The sequence below is a fragment of the Xiphophorus couchianus genome, chromosome 19 (assembly GCF_001444195.1).
Source record: "Xiphophorus couchianus chromosome 19, X_couchianus-1.0, whole genome shotgun sequence".
Classification (NCBI taxonomy): Eukaryota; Metazoa; Chordata; class Actinopteri; order Cyprinodontiformes; family Poeciliidae; genus Xiphophorus; species Xiphophorus couchianus.
This window is the reverse complement of record NC_040246.1, coordinates 1,957,936-1,980,499: the sequence shown is the minus strand read 5'-3', so window position 1 is coordinate 1,980,499 and position 22,564 is coordinate 1,957,936. Positions and strand designations below refer to the sequence as shown.

The 22,564-nt window shown below is 40.9% G+C and overlaps 2 protein-coding genes across 3 annotated transcripts in view; one reads left to right on the top strand and one right to left on the bottom strand.

Moving 5' to 3' along the window:
• Nucleotides 1–14,201, top strand: part of zfyve26 (zinc finger, FYVE domain containing 26) — a 36,057-nt gene extending 21,856 nt beyond the window's left edge. The window contains exons 26-43 of the mRNA XM_028000822.1: nucleotides 789–1,038; nucleotides 1,983–2,081; nucleotides 2,166–2,353; nucleotides 3,130–3,266; nucleotides 4,036–4,064; nucleotides 4,160–4,296; nucleotides 4,632–4,852; nucleotides 6,178–6,325; nucleotides 6,413–6,622; nucleotides 7,744–7,959; nucleotides 8,066–8,263; nucleotides 9,075–9,155; nucleotides 9,252–9,379; nucleotides 9,503–9,671; nucleotides 10,614–10,673; nucleotides 10,773–10,955; nucleotides 11,050–11,100; nucleotides 11,224–14,201. Of these exons, the coding sequence (XP_027856623.1) occupies nucleotides 789–1,038; nucleotides 1,983–2,081; nucleotides 2,166–2,353; nucleotides 3,130–3,266; nucleotides 4,036–4,064; nucleotides 4,160–4,296; nucleotides 4,632–4,852; nucleotides 6,178–6,325; nucleotides 6,413–6,622; nucleotides 7,744–7,959; nucleotides 8,066–8,263; nucleotides 9,075–9,155; nucleotides 9,252–9,379; nucleotides 9,503–9,671; nucleotides 10,614–10,673; nucleotides 10,773–10,955; nucleotides 11,050–11,100; nucleotides 11,224–11,433 (2,715 nt within the window). The 3' untranslated portion in view covers nucleotides 11,434–14,201. The remainder of the gene's footprint in view (nucleotides 1–788; nucleotides 1,039–1,982; nucleotides 2,082–2,165; nucleotides 2,354–3,129; nucleotides 3,267–4,035; nucleotides 4,065–4,159; nucleotides 4,297–4,631; nucleotides 4,853–6,177; nucleotides 6,326–6,412; nucleotides 6,623–7,743; nucleotides 7,960–8,065; nucleotides 8,264–9,074; nucleotides 9,156–9,251; nucleotides 9,380–9,502; nucleotides 9,672–10,613; nucleotides 10,674–10,772; nucleotides 10,956–11,049; nucleotides 11,101–11,223) is intronic.
• Nucleotides 14,202–15,194: 993 nt separating this feature from the next.
• Nucleotides 15,195–22,521, bottom strand: rdh12 (retinol dehydrogenase 12). Of its 2 annotated transcripts, none has more exons than XM_028000826.1 (7): nucleotides 22,355–22,521; nucleotides 21,699–21,814; nucleotides 20,780–20,935; nucleotides 20,576–20,680; nucleotides 19,234–19,443; nucleotides 18,055–18,244; nucleotides 15,195–16,090 (listed from the first exon to the last, which is right to left on the bottom strand). In XM_028000826.1, the coding sequence occupies exons 1-7, from the start codon at nucleotides 22,426–22,428 to the stop codon at nucleotides 15,988–15,990; spliced, it is 954 nt and encodes a 317-aa protein (XP_027856627.1). In that variant the 5' UTR covers nucleotides 22,429–22,521; the 3' UTR covers nucleotides 15,195–15,987. The 2 variants fall into 2 exon arrangements, with proteins under 2 accessions (XP_027856627.1, XP_027856626.1); XM_028000825.1 differs by having other exon boundaries at nucleotides 21,699–21,817; nucleotides 22,355–22,520.
• Between the last annotated feature and the right edge of the window lie 43 nt (nucleotides 22,522–22,564).

Genomic DNA, 22,564 nt, shown 5'->3' with positions numbered 1-22,564 from the left:
GTAACAAATGCTACTCAACTGATGTGTAACTGGTCGAAACATCAATCATTTAAAAATGACAAAAACATCCAAACAGAAAGAAATGCTGGTATTTTTAAAATTATTAATATAAATAACATAATTACAAAATAACAAAAATCATGCAAAAGAATTACAAATAAAATCTATTTCTTTCAATGTGAAACTTGAAGAAAAAAGCACTGGTGTGTGTCTGTATCTGAACTTTTGGTTAGAACAAGCTTCTGTCAGTGAAGTTACTGACAGTGGGTAGAGTATCAAGAAATTTTACTCAAGTAAAAGAAAGAAGTAAAGCGTAGTAAAAATATTACTAAAAGTACATCTTTTCCAAAAAGTTCCTCAAGTAAATGTAAGTAAGTACTACCCAACTCTGCTGTGAATCTTGCTAGCCAACTAGCTAGCTTTTTTGCGTCTATATGAATAAGGGCAAATTTATGGCGAATTGGCTGGACGACGTTCTTTTTTGTCACTGGCTCACTTCTATTGACAGCCAGTATGATACTGGGCGCATTCTGTGCAAACCCCCCTCCATAAAACAGTAAAACCTTTAAGCTAGGCACCTTGAGCCTAGCTTAAAAGTAAGTGAACTCTAAGCAAGCACAAGCAGAGCCCAGAAATGTTACAGTTTTTACTATCCTTGTAATACAGGCGTTTTTTCTTTTTCTTTATTTTGTCTTAGATTTCATAACAGTAATACATTTGATTTACTGAAAACCGCAGATGCCCAGTTCTTGTCGGCTTTCCCAGCATAAATATGTTTCTACTTCCAGGTTTTGCTGACCCTCCCACCGGCCTCCAGGCAGGACTATTTCCCTCTGCTCTCAGAACCCATGCTTATGCTCGAGCAGCTGCTGATGAACCTGAAGGTGGAGTGGGTGCAGGTGGCGGTGCAGACGCTGCACAGCCTGCTGGTTGGCCACGAGGCCGGCTTCAGCGCAGAGGACATCGATAAGCTCCTGGCGGACTACGCCTCCAAGGCCCTGGACTTCTCGTGCGCCCCCAAAGAGAGGTCGCGTTCAGGTTGGTGCTGCAGGTCCGCTTTCTTTTAGGGTGCTTAATTAACTTTAACTTTCTTTTTTCCTACCTGATTATGGATGGGGTATTTATTTTTGCAGAATAATATTGTTTGTTTTTGGAGGACAATGGCATCCCAAAAAAACAGTCAGTGACCAGAAACCTCCATCAAAATTACATTATATGGAGTTCTGGTAGTGCCCAAAAAATCTGAGCATATATTTTGGTGGGTTTTTTTTCATTAAAATATTCCTAAATTAATTAATTAATTAAATAATTAATTAACTTTAAATTAAGTAATTTTTCTTTTATCACAGTGGATTTCCAAAAAAAACCACACTTCCGTTGGAGTGAAATATAGCCAATTTCTTATTGTTTTATTATAACTGGATAAACAAAATAGATGTAATAAATAAAAAAGCAATTTTAGACATGCAAAAATACGTTAATTAAAGTTTGGTAGGTAAAGACACAAGAAATCTACAGTTTTTGTAGATGGTGTCAAGCTGCGCCAAAGGCAGACACCATGTTTTTTTTTTGTTATTGTTTTTTTTTACTAAATCCTCTGTAAATTTGCTTTAGTTTTCCTCAGTTGCATCAATTTCACGCATGTAAAGGTGGCTTTATTGTTTCCAAAAGTTTGTAGTGTCATTTCTGATATTTCTGAAAAGTTCATATGCTGGATAATGAAAAAGAGTTCTGGCAAGGAACAAAAAAAAAACAAAAAAACTATTTTATGTTCCATCTTCATTTTGTCTGAAGCCATAGCAGCTGCTGTGACACTTGCACTTCTAATGGCGTTTCCCAATGGAGTTAGCTTTACTTTTAACAAGATTATTTAAATAGAGTTTGTAATTGCTGGGAAAAACTAAATTAGATTTGTGTATGTTATACTTCAGAAAACCCTGTGGAGCTTATTGCAACAATATATGCGTCACCTTGTTTTCCAGACTCCGTCATCAGCCTTCAGGACGCGCTGCTGCAGTGTCCCGCGCACGAGCTCAGCACCCAGTCGTTCCGCCAAATCGAATCTCCGGCTTCTTCCTCAAGTGAGACGAACGCTCTACCTTCATAATCTGGTCTCTTTCTATTTGACTTTTCTTCACGTTTACTTCCCCCGTGTTCGACGGCAGGCAGCACCCCGACACACACCTCGTCTGCAAACAGCTCGGACAGGGAGAAGGATCGAAGCTCGTCGGAGCGACGCCGGCGCTCGTCTGCCAAGTTCCGGCCCCCAGATCAGCCGCCGGCCCGGAAGGACTGGATCCCCGACACCCGCCACGATCTGTGCATGGTCTGCCAGCGGGAGAGGTTCACCATGGTGAGTGGCAGCAAGAAGACAAGAAGACCAGTTGTAGTTTTGATTGTGAAACTGGAAGTTCTCAATGGGGTCGAATGAATTCAAGTTTTTCATGCAGTGAATTTATAGCAAGTGAACCACAAGTAGAAAAGCTGTTTGAGTTTCTAATATTACAGTTTGCACAATATTCCATTTATCTGTTATTTACATTTTGCTAATTTATTTTTTTGTTGTGGTATTTTATGTTGTTGCTCCGGTACTGGAAGTCACTAAAACACAGGTGTCAAACTGGAGGCTCTTGGGCCAAATCCGGCCCATCATAGCTTTTCATGTGGCCCCATTGGGTTTAAGTGGCTCCCACCTGCAGGTGGCAGTATTTTTTAGTTTTACTACGCTGCTGCTTCAGCCTTATTTGATGTCAAGTTAATGTCATAAATTTGAAAATATTGCAAATATTTTTAAATTAGCACTGCAAAATCTGTGATTTTGATTGCAACACATCACAAAAACAATCGCAACATCTGGAAGATACTGATGAACCTGAAGAGATGTTCAATGTTATTTAATTTTAAGAAGTCCTTATTGAATGCTGAGACAGATGTGTATGTATTTTAACAGTTTAATGGTTTTTATTAATACATTCAGGCACAACCAGTCCACTGTGAACATTTATGATCTTGATGTGGCTCAAAATGAAAATGAGTTTGACATTCCTGCTTTAAAAGAAGAGGGGTTCTTTGGCAACTAAAGGAACAGACTTGAATATTTCCGCCGTCTCCATCCCTGTTGCTCTTTAGTTCAACAGACGGCATCACTGCCGGAGATGTGGCCGCCTGGTATGCAGCGCGTGTTCGGAGCGGAAGATGCTGCTCGACGGGCGTCCAGGAGAGGAAGTCAGAGTCTGCGACCAGTGTTACCTTTACTTCCACCCCGAGTGAGTTCCTTTTTAAGGAGTACATTTTTGTTGTTAGTTTGTGTTGTTTTAAATAATAACATTTTAATCAAAACCATATGCTGACAAAAAGAAAGCAACATTTTCCTTTCAAAAATCAATTTATCTGCTAAATTATTGAATAAATTAACATTCAATCTCAAAAAGGAATTTATTTATTGCTTTCAATCTATTATCTGGGTTATTCAACCATCTGATTGGTGCAAAGTGTTGTTACACATCACTCATGGAACTTCTTTGAAAAAAAGTCCTTTAGAAATGTGAACTGTGGATGCTGACATTAGCATCGAGGACGTCTGTGCTACTGCTACATGTTTAGCATTGAGATGCTATTTTAGGATAGAATAGTTTCACTGATAGGCTAACTCCTTTTAGCACAACTTTAACACAGGATAGGATTGGACGATTTTCTGGCGTCCAATCATATCGTGTTTCGAAGCACAAATGAATCCCAGGTGAGCCAAGAAAAGCATCTTTGTTCTCTGCCGCTGTTGCTTCTGACTTGTGTGTCGATTTATGGGCGTACCGGAAACGTCAAAAACATAGGTTCCAGCTCAGGACTTTTGTATGTAAAACAAAAATAAAAAAATTTACTTTTAAACTCCTAGCCTTCATTTATTTGTAAGTCTTTTTACGTAGTGCCTCGTACAGTCCAAGCATTCAAAATGTAACTTCCTCTGTGAGGAACCTGTTTGCTCAAGTTAAACTCAACCATTCCTCAAACTCGCCTCCTTTTATTCTGTTTTTGCAGTTCTGAAGAGGAGTCTGAGTCTGCCGAAGGTAGGTCGACGTCCAATACCGTTGTTTAAGTAACTCTCGCCTGCAGGCCTCTGTTTGCTGAGTAGCCTCCCGCTCCTCTGTCTGTCTCGGCGCAGTCATCGGAAGCCCGGTCGTCTCCCAGGAGCCTCTGGACGGGATGCTGCATCTGCCTGAAGTGGTCCACCGACAGATCCGTCTGAGCACAAGCCCTGCTGAGAACCAGCTGCGGCGGAGCGAGTTCTACTACGAACAGGTCTAACTTTACATTGTTTGGTTCAACTCATTATTTTTATTTAGACATATCGGAGTACAGGAGGCTGAATAGAAGTGTATTTGTAAAGAAATAATTCCCAATAAATCCCCCCAAAAATGCATTAAAGTTTGTATTTGTAGCATGACGAGCAAAAATATGCAACTTAATGTTGTACTTTTCCTTCCATGTTTACTTGTCTTCCCGCATTCGTCCTGATAAAAGCCTTAATTTTGGAACAAAGCGACTTAAAATGATATGTTTCTCATGTTTAGAGCTGTGATTGTGATCCGTTTGAGTGTCGCTAGCTAAAATGTAAACGTCTGTAACGCCACCAGGCTCCCAGCGCCCACCTCTGCGTGGCCATCTTGTCTCTGCACAGCGACCAAGCCGCCTGCGGCCACCAGCTCATCAACCACTGCCGCTCCCTGTCCCGGAAACTGACCAACCCGGAGGTGGACGCCTGCCTCCTCACCGACGTCATGCGGCAGCTGCTGTTCAGCGCCAAGCTGATGTTTGTGAAAGTCGGTCAGAGCCACGATCTGGCTTTATGCGACAGGTAGGACACGCCCTGCGACGTGAAGCTAAGTGTCGAATAGCTTTACAGGCCTTGAAAGGAATATTCTTTTGATTTAGTTTTGAAGTTCCTCAAAAGTGAACCAACACCGGAAGGTTTACAAAACTGTAGCTCGTCGCTGCAACCAGCCTGCAACCCTTTGAGTCACAGGATGCGTGACGTAAAGTATTTATTTGATATTTCACCCACTTACCTCACTGCATCCTTACAGAACGTACAGAGCAGGTTAGAAACATACACACCTTCTTGTGTGTGTTATACAACAAAACAAAGTCTTCAGTCAGGGGCTTCTGTAGAACCGTTGTAACACAGACTGCTACAGGAGATTCTTCCTTCTCACAGCAATCCCCATATACAACAACTCTTTGAGGAACCTTGGATAACATAAGTTAAAACGATATTTAATTTCTGTTTGGGATCTATAAAGCATTTTTGAATTGAACTGAATCACGGATTAGGTTAGTTAATCAATTAATTGCATAATTATTTAAAACGATCTCAATAATTTCCATTCTGATGATTTGAATATTTTTTCAAGGACATTTTTGTAGAGACGTCAAAATCCATTTTATTTATGGTTTCAGTTTTTAATTGGCTTTTTTTATTCGTTGTCTTTATTTGTCGTTTTATATTTTGATGTATTTAAAATGTCTCCCAGTTCCAGTGTGCAAAGTTAAAGTTTATCAGTCTGTGTTTAATGCATTATTATGTCATTATCATTTCATTAGTGCAAAATGGTCTCAAAACTACAATATTAACGTTTATCACAATAATCTCTGGGACAATCCAGCAAAATTTGTCATCATAATTGTCCATTTTTGGCTTTTATTGATCCAGGAAATTTATTTTTGAACTTCTCCTTTTATGAGCTGGACGGATGATGCAGTAGATAATGTCAATAAGTCTTTATTTATTATGGAACTGATCTAACTTTCAAGTTCAAATATGTGCATATAAGCTTAAGTATAAACATAGATCCCCACTAATAGTTTTTTTGATTAAAAAAAACACAACTTTTTATAGCTATCAAGGAGCTTTTGTCATAAATATCATTGGATTTTTGGCCACCACTGATTGTTGAGGTAGTTGAAGTTGGCTGGTTGAGCAGCTAGTGTGACAAATGTTGATCCTGTGTAGATTAGCAAAAATTCACGATAAATTAAAACTTATTTGCCTAATAAATGTCTTTGTTTTTCTTCACTGAAGCTGCATCATCATTCCATCCAAATGAATGACAGTAATGTGTTAAATCCTCTCTGAATGTCGGTTTCAAAGCTTTGCTTCTTCTTCATTCGTCCCGTTTGCAGCTACATCAGCAAAGTAGACGTGTTGAAGATTCTGGTGCTGGCCAATTACAAATACATTCCCTCTCTGGACGACATCCTGGAGACGACCGCCGTCACGCGCCTGCGCAACCAGCTGCTGGAGGCCGAACACTACCAGCTGGCGGTGGAGGTGGGGCTTCCTGGGATTCTTTGATTCGACTTAAATTTTTTCGCCGTTCAGCAGATTGGTGACGATGATGTCTGGCGGTGTTGCTAGGTGTCGACAAAGAGCGGCCTCGACCCCGGCGGCGTGTGGCAGGCGTGGGCTCTGGGGTCTCTGAAGGCCGGGAATCTTTCCGGAGCCAGGGAGAAGTTTTCCCGCTGCCTGAAGCCTCCGGTGGACCGGAACCAGCTCAATCTGGGCCCACCTTTGTTGCAGGAGATCGTCCATCACCTCGAGACCACCGTACGGCCCGCTTGCGCCCCGGTGAGAAGCTTTATTTTTATATATATTTATATATGTATATATAATGGTGCCACTCCTGTCTTTCTGTCAAAACATCACTATGTGTTTTACACTTTTTAGAAACCAGGGTTTCCCTCGTTCTTACAGTATTATAACATTTAGGCCTGTCACAAAAACAAATTATGCTGGGCGATAAATTCTCCCAGACATTATTGCGATAAACGACACTACTGTCATTTTGAGACCATTTTCCACTAATATAATAATGTAATGTGTCCACTCACAGAAAAAAAAACAATAAATTTCTAAAGAACATTTAACTAAATGGTAGGGATGCACTGATTCACTTTACCAATATCTGAGGTTTAGAATCGAAAGATACCGTTGTGAAACAGAAAAACAGAGATTAGTTGACTTGAAATGTTTTTGTTTTGTAAATATAGACATAAATTTACTGACTTACAAGTTTATTTGATAACTCACCAGTGCAACACACTGAAATACACCAATAGCTTCACTAGCTTGGTCAATCATGTTAAGACAACACACCTTTAATTTAAGTCAGTGCAGTTAGGAGTATAACAGCCAATGTAAAATAAATAATAAAGATGCTGAAATTTACAAACATAAACTCCAACGAACCTTTTTTGAGATGGTGCAGAAAGTACAATTAGTAATTCCAAACATAATCTAAAATTAATAATAAAGCATGTTGTCCCTCAAAAAAGAAAAAAAAGCGTAGAATTAGTCTGAATAGATCTGCTCTTATGGATCAGCTACATGGTCACAGATACCTGATCTAGAAGTTTTATCACTATTGGGACCGATACAGATATTAATATCAGATTTGCATATCTCTACTTAATAATCATTCAACTTAGACAGGGTAGTTAAACCAACTACTTTGTACTGGGTGTCAAATGTTTGCAGTGTTTCCAAAGATGGCTGCTTTTCAACCATCTTTAAAAAGGATCATCTCTTGATCCGCTGCTGTCCCGGCGGAAATGATCGCACTCGTTTCAGTTAATCACGCGATTAATTGGTTCACTGCTTGTTGTGACGGGCGTAGTTATATTCTCTGACATATTTAAGCTGCGACTTGTTTTGTTTGTTAAACTGCCGCCTTCTGTCTCCTTCGTCAGTCGTACGGCGAAGACATTTTGGCGTCCCTCCGGGAGCTGGAGGACGCTCTGAACGAAGTCGGTCCAGCGGAGCGACAAGTCACCCCGACTCAGAGCAGCTACCTCCACCAGGAGTGTCTCCATTACCTGAAGACGTACGGCCCCCACCTGGCTGTCGTCAGCTTCTACATGCGCCACAACTGTGACGAGGAAGCCTTGACGTATCTTCTCACCAAGGTGAGGCTCCATGGTTACGGATCGTCTTTGGGTCGATCCCTTGTGCTGTAGAATCAGACGTTTGTTTGTTTGTGTGTGTGTGATCGCACCCCGTCCGGCGGCTCAGGAGTGTCCCGAGGAAGTGTTTCTGGAGGGCGTGTTGCAGCCATGTGTGGAGCGAGGGCATCTCGGCAAGCTGCAGGGCATCATGGGAAAACTAGAGCCCAGCTTGGACTCGTGGAGCCGCTACCTGATCGCTTCGTGCCAGTTCCTGCAGCGGAAGCAGTACTATCACTGTCTGTACCAGCTGCAGCAGTTCATGATGGTAGGATCTGCTTTAATGTCTGTGTTTTTTGGGGGCAAACACTTGTTGTTTGTAAAGGTTTAGTTTTTATAATTTAGATGAAACCATAATCCGATTTTAACAATTGAATTTTTGGATTTTGAGGATTTAATTTTTGGAAAATGTGGATTTTTCCTCCCTCCCTCCAAATGCCCTCATTGGGTTTCTATATTTCAGAGTGATGTACATGCCCACGGCGGCCATCTTGTTTGACAAACATTTTTAAGAGCTTCTGTTTACAGGTCAGCTCTACATCAGAATATTAGGGCCAGGCTATGATTTTTTTTTTTTTTTTTTTTTAATCACAAGGAGAAAGTCATAATCCTACAAGAATACGGTTGTATGACAATAGAGTTGAAATAATGCCAGAATGAAGTTGTAATATTAAGAGAATAAATCATCATTTTATGAGAACTCCAACATGAAAAATAAGAAAACGTTAAAGAGAGGAATGTTGAGCATCTTGCTTTTTACAAATAATATTTAATCAACAAAAAATACTTCATCTTTGAACACATTAGCATGAAATTACAAGTAGTAGGACTTTAAAGCAATGAAGACAGAACTACACAGGTCAGCTCTTAACTATCCCAGCCTTTCTCTTATTAAAACAACTTTTTTAATGAGAAAATGTTTTTTTCTGAGGAAATTTTTGTTTTTATTTTTGTAATTGAACAAAAATTCTCGTAGCCTGTCCCTAATACTCCGTTGTATAACTCGCAGAAGGGACAAAAATAATTTTTTTTAGTGTTAAATCTGAATTTGAAAGCATAATTTTTTGTTTTCTGCGCAGGATCACGTTCGCGCCGCAATGACCTGCATACGATTCTTCACACATGGAGCGACCTCATACCTACAGCTGGGGGAGCAGCAGGTGTTTCTGTCTTATTTGATTTCAAGTGGATTATTTTATTCTAATTTATTTTTCTAAGTTAAGCCTGTGGCTGACTCTTTTCTTGGCGTTCTCCAGCGCTGGTTGGCCAGAGCCAAAGAACACCTGAAGACATACCTGCAGGAGCAGCAAGGCCGAGGCACCGGCAGGAGGAAACCGTCTGTCAGCTCCTTCAGGAAGACGATGTCATCCAGCGACGTGTCCAGGTTATTTGATAAACACCTCATCGGTTTTATCGTTGCGTTTTAAAAAGGGGGTTTTGTACCCTCTGTTATTTTCCCTTCGGAGTTTTTGAACATTTGAAGCAGAGGTGACTGAACTTTCTGCAGGCACATGAACACAATCGAACTGCAGCTGGAGGTGACTCGCTTCTTGCATCGCTGTGAGGCGGTGGCGGCGTCCTCCGGCGCCTCGCAGGCTGGCAGGCCGACCGGATCCGGTTCGCCGCCGCCGACGCTGTTCGGTATAAACTCTGTGAAGATGGAGGTCGCCTGCAAGGTGAAGCTGGATGTTTCTGACTCGTCTTCTGAGCCTAATAATCCATTCAGGAATGAAGCGTCACATTTTGATGTGATTATAACCACAAAAAAAAAAAAAGGATTTCAGAAGGGGACTTTTTCGTGCAGAGGGCAAGAAGGGCAGGTGCTCTAGCACCCCCTAGTGTCTATGTGTGAACGCCCCAGCGTTTCTCTAGCAGCTTTAAAGGTCATGAGACAAAATAGCTCAAGAGCTGCCTGGAAAACAACAACTTTCGAGTCTTGCTGCTCAACCTGATTGAGGTCTGGACTTTGACTAGACCATTTTAATTGAACATTTGTTCCGTTGTAGCTTTGACGGCGTCATCCTGCTGACTATGGGTGTCCAGGCCAGTAAAACGTTTAGGGAGGCAAAACTAAAAAAAATTTTTTTAATTTATTTATTTAAATTTGTCTTTGTTATCGAAGATGTCTCTGTTTGCCTTTGTATTGGCAGCATTTTTCGAGAGGGCTTGCCAGTGATATTGGTTTTTAAATTGAACTTTTCCACAACTTTTATCCGTCTGCTCTGTTGTGTTCCTTACTCACGATGGAGAATGCTTATTAAAATAGAGAGATAAACCTCTGAGAAAGGACATCTGGATTTATATTGAGATTAAGTCACAGGTCAGCAGAGTTTACTAATGTGCTGACTAATTAAGGAAACTGTCAGCTCTGGATTTTATTTTGGGGAATCACAGTAAATAGGGGACCTAATACAAATGTCTGCCATAATTATTTAGTGAGACAAAATGGCAAAAATCAAAAACCACTTGTCTTTTTTTTTTCCTACCTCATAAAATCCCCCAGACCTTACATTAAAGTTGGAAAAAGTTAATGTTTTATGATGGTTTTACAAGACAAAGGATTTGGGAACAAATGAACTCTGGAATCACATGTGGGGTTTTTTTCATTTGTGTCACAGGTGATGCTCGGAGGAAAAAACGTAGAGGAAGGGTTCGGCATCGCGTACAGAGTCATACAGGTACAAGTTAAGCCGCTACTCTTTCGAGCTCCGGTCACAGTGAGTATTTTAAATTTTTATTCGACTTCCTCTCCTTTCTTTCCCCTCCTGCCCTCGCAGGACTTCCAGCTGGAGGCGCAGGCCGTCTACGTCAAGGCGGGGCACCGGCTCGTCCGGCAGAGGCAGTACGGCGCCGTGAAGCAGCTCCTCAAATGCGTGGGCGAGTCGGGCACCGCCACCAGGAGCGACTGCGACGCCCTCATCCTCAGCTGTGTGTCTGTAGCCGATAAGGGGCCGGCTGATGTAAGTGGCAGAAATCACTAGAAGGAAGCTGCAGAACAAACTGTGACATGCAGTCCGTCTGGACAGGCTGATTCTCACCTTTGTTTTGGTTCAGGCCAAGGAGCTGGAAATCCTCGTCATGGAGATAAAGAGCATAGAAACCAAGGTAGACTGGTGTTTGTTCTGCTTTCATTGCACTAAGCAGTCTTTCATGAACTTCAATAAAGGAAAAACAGAAGAAAAATCTGTTCAATTTTAATTGCATGCATCTGAAACTTTTCTGTCTCAGATCAAAGCCTTCCTGGTGTGCAGTAAACTGAGGCCGGCGTACCTGCTGGCCGTGAAGCTGGACCCGGGCCGGGCGGGCCCGTTGGTCCAGGACGTCCTGGAAGCGGCTGAAGGAGCGCAGGACTCGGTGATGCAGAACATCTGCCGCCAGTGGCTCTCGGAGCACAGCAGATCCCCCCCGCCGCGTCAGAGCCGGCCCACCGCAAGGTAAAGAAGGGAAGACTCTGAAGCAAAAGGAGTCGCGATCCGCACACTACGTGTTTAAAACACAGCGACGTGGGCCTCAGCGTCTGCCGACTTAAATCTCCCCATTGACATGTTGTTTCTACCCACCACAACCGTAAGGAATTGATCTTCCTCCTTTAACGTAATCGCAGCAATCCTACCCTGCTAATTACATGGGTTACGCAAACTTATAGGGCTTAGTTCAAAACCCCCAGGCTGAGTCTGCTGACGAGGGAAATATTTCAACTTCCTGCAGAAGCCACAAAACATACTTTTAGATTTCATGTGAACAAGTACTTTCATTTGAAATAATTGTGGCGTTCCCCTACAACCAAAGAGGACACCATCTGTGCATCATGTTGGCATTATGCAGTAATTCTTTCTAAAACTAATATAACTGACAAGTATTTTTTTCCCCTTTAATTTCAGAACATTTTACACAAAATCGTAGCATCGGTTTCTCAGATGTGAAACTCTTGAGAATCAGTTTTTACTGCTCAAAAAGTGTGTGCTGCTAAGTTGGCGCTAGCAAACACTAGCGCTAAACCAGCGTTAGCCCTGTGTTGACGGTAGAACCTGTTGGGAAAACCTTTTGTTACGCAAGTATCGTTCCTTCCGCGGTAAAGCTGTGAATCACCACTGTGCCGATTCTCGAAAGACGACGTTGCTTTTCATCGGTTCGGTATTTTAAAAGGACGGTACTTGACTGAAACGCACGCTGCTTTGCATTGGTGTGTGTTTGTTTCCTACCTCAGCCTAAAGGGAAAAGAAATCCGAAACTGACCCTTGATAAATGTTACCATTTTTTTTTCTTTCTTTCTATTAACGATATTAATGTCTGTATGTTTTGGTTTGTCCACTTTCAATGTTCTTTGTCAAAATGTTACATACCTAACAGATATTCTCGTTGCTATCCCAGAGACGTAGTTTACGTGTACAGAACACATTTTCAGTGATTGTTTCTTTGAAAAGGATAGTGCAGGATGTTTGAAGCGACGTGCTGCTAAAAGGTTGTGAGGAGATAATATCCTAGATACAGCAGATCGCTCTCGTTGTCCAGATCAGTTGGACGTGGAGGTTATAGCTAACGGCTAACTTGTTAGCTTAAATTCCAGTATCAAAAAATTCACACTTGTTTACCCAAACATTGTTTTAGGAACCTTTAAATCGTTGACAGGTTGGTATTCGGATCTTGGTTACACAGTACGCGGAGGCAGGAAGCAGAGCACAGTTCACAATTTTCCCGTGTGAAACATGCAATGAAAGCAGAATGTGTTTTTCCAGTCGCACTAACCAATCTATTATAGAGATTAAGTGAAAAATGGAAAATACTAGCCTCAATGCAGTACTTGGACCAGGAATCGTTTTTACTTTTCCACTCTGTTTTTTTTCACACAGGAAAATCGTCATTGACGCATCGTCTCCAGCCTCCATTGATTCTGAAAATAATTATCTGAGGAGGGGTAGAAGTTTCTAAAATAAGTTAGTCAAGCTCATTTTTAGCTAGAATAATTAAGCTAAATTTGAGTTCTTTAAACAGAAACAGGAGGGTTCCTATGAAGTAATCAATAATGGTTCCCTCACCGGCAGTAGACACATATAACATCATAGTAAGTGAGGTTGGAGAACAATGCAGAAATCAGTGATGGAAGGCTAACAGCTAGCCAGCCGAGTCGTCTATTTTATCTGCAGTTCAGAACGATTCAAAGCTGAAAATGTCATTTCTGGGAAACAGTTCAAACATTAGCAGATATTAAATGTCTCCATCTTCTCCAGAGACTGTGTACATTTTTCCCCACCACCATTTTACAGTTGGGTGTTTTGACGGTAGCAGCTGTATATCATTCATTGTTATGAAACAGCAGCCAAAGGTGACTGAGCATCAGGGTAACAATGCAGTAGTTGTTTAACAGGAAAATAAACGTATCCATTTTCTTGTGAAGGCGTGTGATGGAACCGTTTAAAGAATCTCAACTATGCTGGTCTTAGTTCACCTTGGGTTAGCCATTAGCTTTAGCCTCTTGTACTCTCTAATGTGGATGAAAAGTTATCTGCTGGAGGAAAGATATTAAAAGCTTCTACATTTTTTTTTTAGCAAAACCCCACTTCAAATATCCCAAACTATCCTTTTAAAGCAGTTGTACAAAGAAATAATTATATTTCAGGGCATTTAAGAACATTTTAATTGTTTAAATTTCAGGTGGGATGCAGGAAGGGATCCACTTCGTTTATGAGATCAGAAACACTGTTGCTTTGTCAGACTCCTAGTTTTTTTGTTGTTGTCTGTCCTTAAGGTAGATCAGACGAATTTGTAACATTGAGTAAAAATTAACAAAAACACACACACAGAGTCACAAAACCTGAATTAGTTTTTGTATTCCTGAACCAACAGGTTCCAGGTATAACTTTTAGAGTCACATTAAATGTGTCACATGTTTGAAGAAGCACCGTCAGGCGGTGGAGATGTTGTTGCCTCTTTGCCTTGCGTGTCTCTGCACTAACCTGGCAACAAATCTTCCTGTAGTAATTATTGAGGAACAAATGAAACCATTTTGAATGAAGCTGCACTCTATCCCTACTCAACTTCGACTGTTGTGTCCCATCACTGCCGCACTTTATACTGAAACGAATATTTAGGGGAAAAAAAAAAAATATCATGAAATATGTAATGTACTGCTTTAAAAAAAAATGCAGGGACTAATGATTTTGTGCTCTGTTTGTCAATTGTGAAATAAAATCATAATTATTGATATATATATTTTTGTTGAGATGTTTATTTCTGGTGTTTGTCATTTTAATTTCAAATACGGCCACACACATCTTGTAAAAAAAGAAAAAAAGATACTGGAAGAATAAAAGTGTTTTTTTTATAGCCTTTATTTTTAAATTGATCTGATTATGTTTATAATCAGAGAATTTCTGCTTGTAGGAAAACCTAACTGGTTTTGTTTTCAATAATTAAATAGTTCACTTCAACCTGCAGTATGTAACTTTTACAAAAATGTTTTTTTCCACATTTATTAAAACTGTCACCATGTCTTGACAGTACAATATGACAGATAATATGTGAAAAATTTAGCTCCTCCACCTTCTCCCTGTGCTACCACTCCTGGTCAAAACCAACCAATCAGAGCCAGGAGGAGGGTCTTAGCGCTGTCAATCAACCTCCTGTATGCTCCACAATGCGCCAATGGTGGAAAAACAACAGAAAAACTGTTTATCTGCCGTTGTAAAGCCCTATACTAACTAGCCTTAGCATTAGTGGCAGACTGTTGTGGTGAATCAGCTGTAGCTTAGCAAAGAGTTGGAGGGAGGAGAGGAGCACAAGAGTTATTGACAGCACTAAAACCCTCCGCCTATCTCTGATTGGTTGTTTCCAACTGAGTGGTGCGTTCCCACAGTACTGGGAGAAGGCAAAGGAGTTAAACTTTTGTCACAGGTTATCTGTGTTGTTTATCCAGTTCGTTTCAACTTTATGTGTGTGGGTTCAGTGCCCTCCATCTCTTTTTATAAACGCTACAAACACACATACCTTTACACAAATAATCCAAACAGTTGAGGTGTGTGACCCGTCTACCTCCAAGACGCAGTCCTGAATGAATAAAAGGCAATCCTGTAATTAGCATTCCATCTTGAATTTCCCTTTTGCAGAGCCAAACAGCCCTGGGTCACGTAGCAACCAGCTGTTTCATACGGAATGCCTGAAATGTCGAGACAGGTTGAAATTCCAAGATCCGCACAAGCACCCCCGTTGTAATGTTTCTCTTTATTTACATAAAATGTAAACATTCAACTCTTACTATGAATGTCAGTTTCGTAAAAGGCATGTTTCGACTTGTATAAAACAGAGAATGTAAACTCTCGGCAACTACGAACGTGAACGAAAACGTTAAGTTGGGAGATTGTTAAATCTGCGGAAATGTGCCAATCGGGACACTAGAAAAGGGAAAAGAAATTTCTTACCTCTTAAAATAAAGAAGAAAACGATACATTTATGGCTCACGCTTACGCTAACAAACGTGAGTGTAAAATATAATCCCTGTTTTTGACTTTTTTTGTTTTTTTAAGAAAGTTGGCACAAGAGTTGAACTATTTAACTGCAAATTCCTAAGAAATGAACATGAAATCCTATGAGAATGAAAAAGATGCTGGTCTTTTTACCCTGCATTGACGGCTAATCGTACGGCAACAGCATTACAAACAGATCAAGTTCGTTTTTAATTATTTTTTTTGCCATTTGCTGTATTCGCATTGTGTTATGAAAATAGAGTCCTAAGATATGAACCGTCGATACAGTAGACTGGTTCTGGTCTATCGAGCTGCAGCAGAGCACCAAAACACCCAACATTACTGCATCGTATTTCACCAAAAAAAAAAAACTTCACATTGTTTTACTTCCTATAGAACGTACCGGAAAGAAAAGCTTTCGATGTTCCAGTACGGAACATCGAAATAAAAATGTAAAAAAGAAAAAACAAGAACAGAAGTGTGAGGGACTCCGAGGAAGCCTGAGAAATGTGAGCGCTGCGAAGAGGAGGACTCAGTCCCAGTCGATGCCCAGAAGCTCGCAGCTGACGTCCCACAGTTTGCTGGCTGTCTCCTCACTTCTCCCCTGAGGAGCGACGAAGGCGGGGGCGCAGTCGCTGAAACCGGAGCAGAAAGGCCCGGACCGTTATTATGGAAGAGCTAATAACAGCATGAGTCACCCCCAGCTGCTCCCGTCTGTATTCATTCTGACTTTGTTGCACGGCTTTCTAGAAACTGACCGTCCAAACCCTAATTGATCTGAGCAGAATGTTGCTAATCTGTATTTTTTTTTTTTTTTAAATCCCACCCTTCTATGTAATTTTATTTTATTTTATCCGGTAGGGGCAATGCACATTAATTAACATTTTGGTAAATGTGCCAGAATTAGCCAAAATGCTACTTTTCATCTGTTGTCCCTGGACAACGCTCAAACTGTCTAGCTAAAAACAACCAAGGTTAAAATGACACAACTACACAAATTGTAATTGTAATTAAAACTATGCTAATACTTCATTTAGATTATTTTTAAAATATTAAAAAGGTCGAAATTATTTTAGATTTTGACCTAAAAGATTTAAATCACACACATGTGATTTATGTATTTTTTAAATCACACAAATATTAATCCTATATTTGTGTAATTAAAACTAAATAAATGTAACAAATCAAACTATTAATCCCATACTGTTTCATTATATGTATGTTGTTGCGTTTTGATTTCGTCTCATAAGGAAAATAATTGGAAAAACAGCAGAATAAACGGTCGACTAATGTTTACTATGTTTTAAACACGAGGCAGCCATGTTGGATGGCAGCCATGTTGGATGGTTGCTGATTTCAGCTTTGGCGAGTATTTTTCCAGGTCAGAATTTGAGAATTGTGAAGGATGAGGTTTTATGGTATAATGTCTGCCTCCGGTTTAATGTGACACCAAACATTAGAACTCCATATAAGCTGTTTATTTCTGCAACTTTGACTACATCCTATATGCTCAGCAGCAGCCACATTGGATTAGGAATTGGGCGATATGGTTTAAAAATAAAATCTCCAGGGATTTTTTTTAAATCAAATTTGATGTCAGATTTTAAGCTATTTCCCCCCCCCATTTTTTTTTTTTATTAAAAAAAATTAAAACACAAATGACAGAAAATATCTTCAAAAACTTTTCTTTTTCAATCGTTTCTTCTGGAAATTGACTTCAAAATCAGAATAAATAGAAATAAAAGTTGCAAAATGCGCATGTAGAAAAAGAAAAGATGGCCGTTCTTGGGTCGCTAACGTCACTCTGAACTAGACAAAATGAAGGAATTAATTGGTGACAAAAATCCAGTTCCCCCCCCCGAAAATTTAATATTGGAAAAACAGGAAATTAAATTAATTGATTCAAAATCAATTTATCCCCTGGCCCTATGTTGGATATTGACTTCGGGTTTCCAAGTCAGAATGCCAGGAGGCGACTTGGAACTCATTTATTCATCCCGACACACAAAACAGACCAATTTGGATCTATGGAATAATTCAAGATTGTGACAAAATCGGGAATTTTTTAAAATTATTACATTTAAAATCTGCTCTGTAAACAAGGTTTATTGGCAAAATTAAAAACAGTTCCTGAACTACTTATATAAAAATAGATTTAATAGCTAAATAAATCTTAATATTACAGGGATTTCATCTACCTACTCCTAGTTTTGACAATTAATGTAGATAAAACCAGTGCAGAGCTTCATTATTGGCCCCCATTTACATTCAGATTACAGCTTTAAAATGAACCCAGCTGTTGTGATATTAAGCTAGGTTTTACAGTTCTACACGGAAAACGTGAAATAGTCACTTGCTGTGGTTTTCCACAGCTGAGAAGGCAAGTTTTCCCTATTTTTAGTTTCTCGCCCGATGCTCCGTTCTTTAATAATACAGGAGGCGAGAACAAATTACCGACCGGCTTTTGTAGCATTATGTCCACATTTCTTTCTGGGCGCTTCTTCTCTCCGATGAATAATTCAGAAAAGAGCACCATCCCATTAACAGACGGGTTTTTGTTTTTATAAGGAGGTTTTGTCCGCAGCGCGCCGTCTCCTACCTGAAGTGTTTCCCGGACACCGAGTGGAGCTCCTCGGCCACAGCGCAGTACACGCTGGTCTGTGCTCCTTCCAGCGGCGTCTTCAGGAACACTGAGAAGACGGTGAACAGTATCATCATGAGGGTCGAGTGTCGGGTCAGGTCGGAGTTCACCGTGCCCGGGTGGACCGAGTTCACCGTCACATTGGTGCCTGGGAAGGCGGAATGGCGGCAGATCATTTATTCAAATTCAAAACCTGGAACTGAAAGATATTTTGTATTTTCTAAACGGGAACTGGAAAGATTTCTCCTTCTGTGGAGGGAAACCTTTGCTGTGAAGGCTACAAAGAGTTCACAGCATTGAGATTCACCTGGTGATTTTTCTGCAGGTTCTGACCTTGACCTGCGTTTGCGATCTTTGTTCTGTTTCAGTCATTCAAATATTCAAATGGGGAGCTATTTCACGACAACTTACAGCTATTATTTGTTTTTCTTTTTAAAAATATGTTCACTTTTTCCTCCATGGAAATTAAACCAAGAACCCTTGTGTTTGAAAGCTCACTTTTTCTCCTTGCCTTCAATAAAAAAAATCCCATTTGTACACTATTAATTTTTTTTTCCAGCTTTTTAATGTGTTTTGCTTTTTTTGTTGTTTTGCTTTTCATATAAGTAAGAATTACAGTTTAAGTTGAAGTTTTGGGTTAAAAAATGCTTTTTTTCCCCCACCAAAAGTTGATGGCATTCAGCTCGAGTTTAACTCAATCGGTTGCTCCTCCCGCCGAACCGTCGAGATTAAATGAACACAATCTAAATCAGAATGAAGGAAAATTAGTTTTATTTCACAAACTGTGACTTTCAGTAAATTACAGTGGGAGGAATTTGAATTGTGTTGCCTCTGATGAAGTTTCCTTGTTAAATTCAGATCAGACGCAACAAAACCCAAAAGTTTTTCCCCCCCAAATGCATCTCTTTGTTTTTTTGTTTCAGTTCAGCCTATGGCATTCATCTAACATTTTTGCTGGAAAAAAATATGTAATTTGTACCCATTTACTGAAACCTATACTAAGCATTATTTTATTTATTTTAGTCACTTTGTTCTGTTATTTCTTTTAAGCATCCCCATTCTAACTTTTTGGTTTTCCCCCCTGAATGTAGAGGTCATCTGTCCGTTCTCCCACGTGTTGTTTGACCGTCTGTGTACCTTTTAGCCTGCGGCCCAGCTCTCTGGCAAACAGCACATTTGCCAGTTTGCTCTGGCAGTATGCTAATCCGCTGTTGTAGCTGCCCTGGCTGTGAAGGTCATGGAAACGGATCCAGCCGAAGTTGTGTGCCAGCGACGAGACCACCACGACGCGGGCCGGCGCGCTGCGCCTCAGCAGTCCAATCAGGAGGTACGTCAACAGGAAGTGACCTGAGGGAAATGCACGAGACCCAAGCCGACGTGGTTGGTAAAGGAGTTTGGGTCTTTGTTGCAAACTCGCGATATTGGTTCGTGGATCAAATCAGAAAGCGTCAGGGTTGAACACTCAAACACAAAAAAATAAAAACACCAGAATAAAACCTTTACTAACTAAAATTTCATAACCACTGAAGGTTTTCTGGCAATAAAAAATTATTTACCCAAGTAAATACTGTAGGTAAATATATCATAACTTAAAGTTATGTAAGCTAACTAAGTTATATAATTTTTTTTTAGCTTGAAATCATGTTATAATGTGATTCCCTCTTTAAAAACCTACCTGGAGCATTGCTTTGATTCCTTCACACATGTTTGAGAAATCCTTTAATCTCCATGGCAACCATTGAGCTGTACAAAACGCCAGGATGAACCTAGCCCCGCCTTCGAGGACAAAGTTCCTCCTCATAGCTGCAGCTTCCACATGGAGCGGCCCCCAACCCTCACCTGACGCCCCCACTCAGCTCCTTCAGACTAGCCAGCAGCAATCAGCAAACACCTGGTGGAGCTGAGCATCTGCTGAGCTCGTTATAGGAGCTGCTTCTCAGTGCAGCGCTGGTAAAGGAGGTTGTTAAGGGGTTAATAGAGGAGCCATGTTGTGATGACTTCCTGAAGGCGGAGCTTCAGGAAGAGCAGGACGGTCTTAAAGAGACACATGCCCAATTTCAAGGCATTAAATCAGGAAGTAAAATTTCTTTGAAGTCATATTTGATATGTATATATCATTTTTATAACAACTGAAGGTAGCATGGTTACTTGCTTGTGCTATAAAATTGCACAATCAATTGTATAGCTCCTTTAATAGGAGACTACAAATTTTACCATCAGTTTTTTTTTAGCCAATTTCAAAAGTCAGTTTTGAAAACGGTGATATTTGGCTTGACGATACACATTTTGGCCAGTCCTGATTTCTCAATAAGACATTTTTGATGTTTGCCTGTAATAGAATCTAGAGGTGGGCCAATAAATTGATCCAGATTTATTTAACTTTACTTTGATGCGAAATCGTACAGGACAGTTTCCTCTTGAAACCTGTACCTCTGCGGATGAATTTGTGACTCCAACATGTTTCTGTTTTGGATCCTACCTAAATGATTGACTCCGATATGCATCTCAAAGCCGTCGACTGTTTTCGTGTAGGGACACATCATCACTCCGGCATTGTTGATGAGTATATGAAGGTGGTTGACCTCTGAACAAAAAGAAAAACAAAACGGAAAAACGTTACGTTAAATGACAACAAATTCCAGCTACTTGTGAGCTGTGACGCCGCCGCTTCTGCTTCACTCACCTCTCAGAAATTTCTGAGCGAACGCTCGTATGGAGCAGGTGTCCGCCAAATCCAGCTCTCGCACTTCCACTTTGGCTTCCGAGTACGCGGCTCGTATACTGGCGGCGGCCTCCTCGCCCTTCTCCACGTTTCGGCACGCCATTATAACCCGAGCGCCTGAGATGTTCAAGAGAAGAGAGGCAGAAAACTGATTTGAAAGAGTCAGAATGGATATAATGTAATTGAGAACCAAACCACATGGACTTCACTCTGAGTAATGTCAGGTGGGATTAAAGGGGCAGTATTATGTGTTTTCATACGTATAGGGCCATTATAGAGAACAATCAAGTTACTGTGTTACATTCCAGTTATAAAAAGTCTATATGTCACACATAATTTAAAAGAAACTTTACTTTGTAATTTAACGCCTTGAAATTAGGTTTCTGTCTCTTTAAGAAGCTCCTGCTCTTTCTGAAACTCCAACTTCGGGAGATTTTAAACCAGCATTTCACTGACAAGTAGCTCCTATACCGAGCTCAGCAGATGTGCAGTTCCACCCGATGTTTGCTAATTGCTGCTGGCTAGTCTGAAGGAGCTAAGTGGTGGAATTGGGGGAGGGGAGCTCTGTGAGGCAGAAACCTAGAAGCTAGAAACTTTGTCTCCACCCAAACGTTTTGCGTAGCTGAATGGTTCCCACAGGAGACTAGAGGATTCCTCAAACATGCATTAAAGAATCAAGGCAACGCTCCCAGGTATGTTTTTGATTTGTTTGTACATCATAACATGATGTAACGCTCAAAAGAGTCGATTTCCCACAATCCTGCCCCTTTAACAAATGTTGTATTGTTTAGTAGGTGTACAAGATGCAATTCTAGTTATTTTTTTACAAATATTTTTACTTTTCAGAATTCGATCAAATGGACCCCAAATGTAAGCCCACCTCGCACTGCCAGGTCCAGGGCGGTCTCTTTCCCGATCCCCGTGTTGGCCCCGGTGATGAGCACCGTCTTCCCATCCAGACGTGCTGTGGATTTGCACACGGCTCCTGCTGCATATCTTCTGTTTGGAAACACAGAGCGGCTCGTCACGTCCCTGTAGAGCCACAGTTTGAATCCTAACCTCATTAGGGGACGAACATTTGAGTCGGACGGGTTAATTATTCATCGCGAAACTTGGCCGAACAACGCCGAGCTTCGAGCCGTGTGACCCACGCCACCGAGCGGCACCGACCCGCAACCAATAGCGTGTCGGAGTGAGGCACACAGATATAACTCCTCCCACGCGCAGCCTCCTGATAGGCCCGAGCAGCTCAGACGGAAGACCGCCGGATCACCTCCGTGCAAACACTCCATCAGTCCGTTTCATTGATTTCCAGCTCCCACATTCCTTCATTGTGCAGCAAACTTAGAAACCGTACATTTAAATAAAAAACAAAACAAAAAAAACCCAGTTACATTCAAACGCAGGAGAGAAATTGGCTAACGGGGACAAATGGACAATGTAGTACTAATTACATCAATGCAATGCGATATCTGGTCGACCAAAAGCACATTCTGGCCAGAAATGTGGATTCGCATGAGGATAAAAGGTACTTGCCGTATATGTGGAGCGAATAAAATCACCAGAAGCGTCACCACTCCGAGGCCCGCGATAATTAATAAGACAAACATCACGCCACAGATCTCTGAGCCTGGCTGCCCCCTTCTAGAAGATGCAGCTGATGTGTGTAGGCAGAACAGCTGATGTCAAAGCAGAAGCGAGGCGGGAGGGAAACGGACTCACGATGCGAACGGGATCATGGGATTG

What these genes read in the sequence shown, in the direction of transcription:
- rdh12 (XM_028000825.1), bottom strand. Translation starts at nt 22,428, where the DNA reads ATGTTTGTCTTATTAATTATCGCGGGCCTCGGAGTGGTGACGCTTCTG. An exon ending in TTATTCGCTCCACATATACG is followed by an intron (nt 21,818 to 22,354) that starts GCAAGTACCTTT and finishes GTTTCCAAACAG; the next exon opens with AAGATATGCAGCAGGAGCCG. An exon ending in CCTGGACCTGGCAGTGCGAG is followed by an intron (nt 20,936 to 21,698) that starts GTGGGCTTACAT and finishes TGAACATCTCAG; the next exon opens with GCGCTCGGGTTATAATGGCG.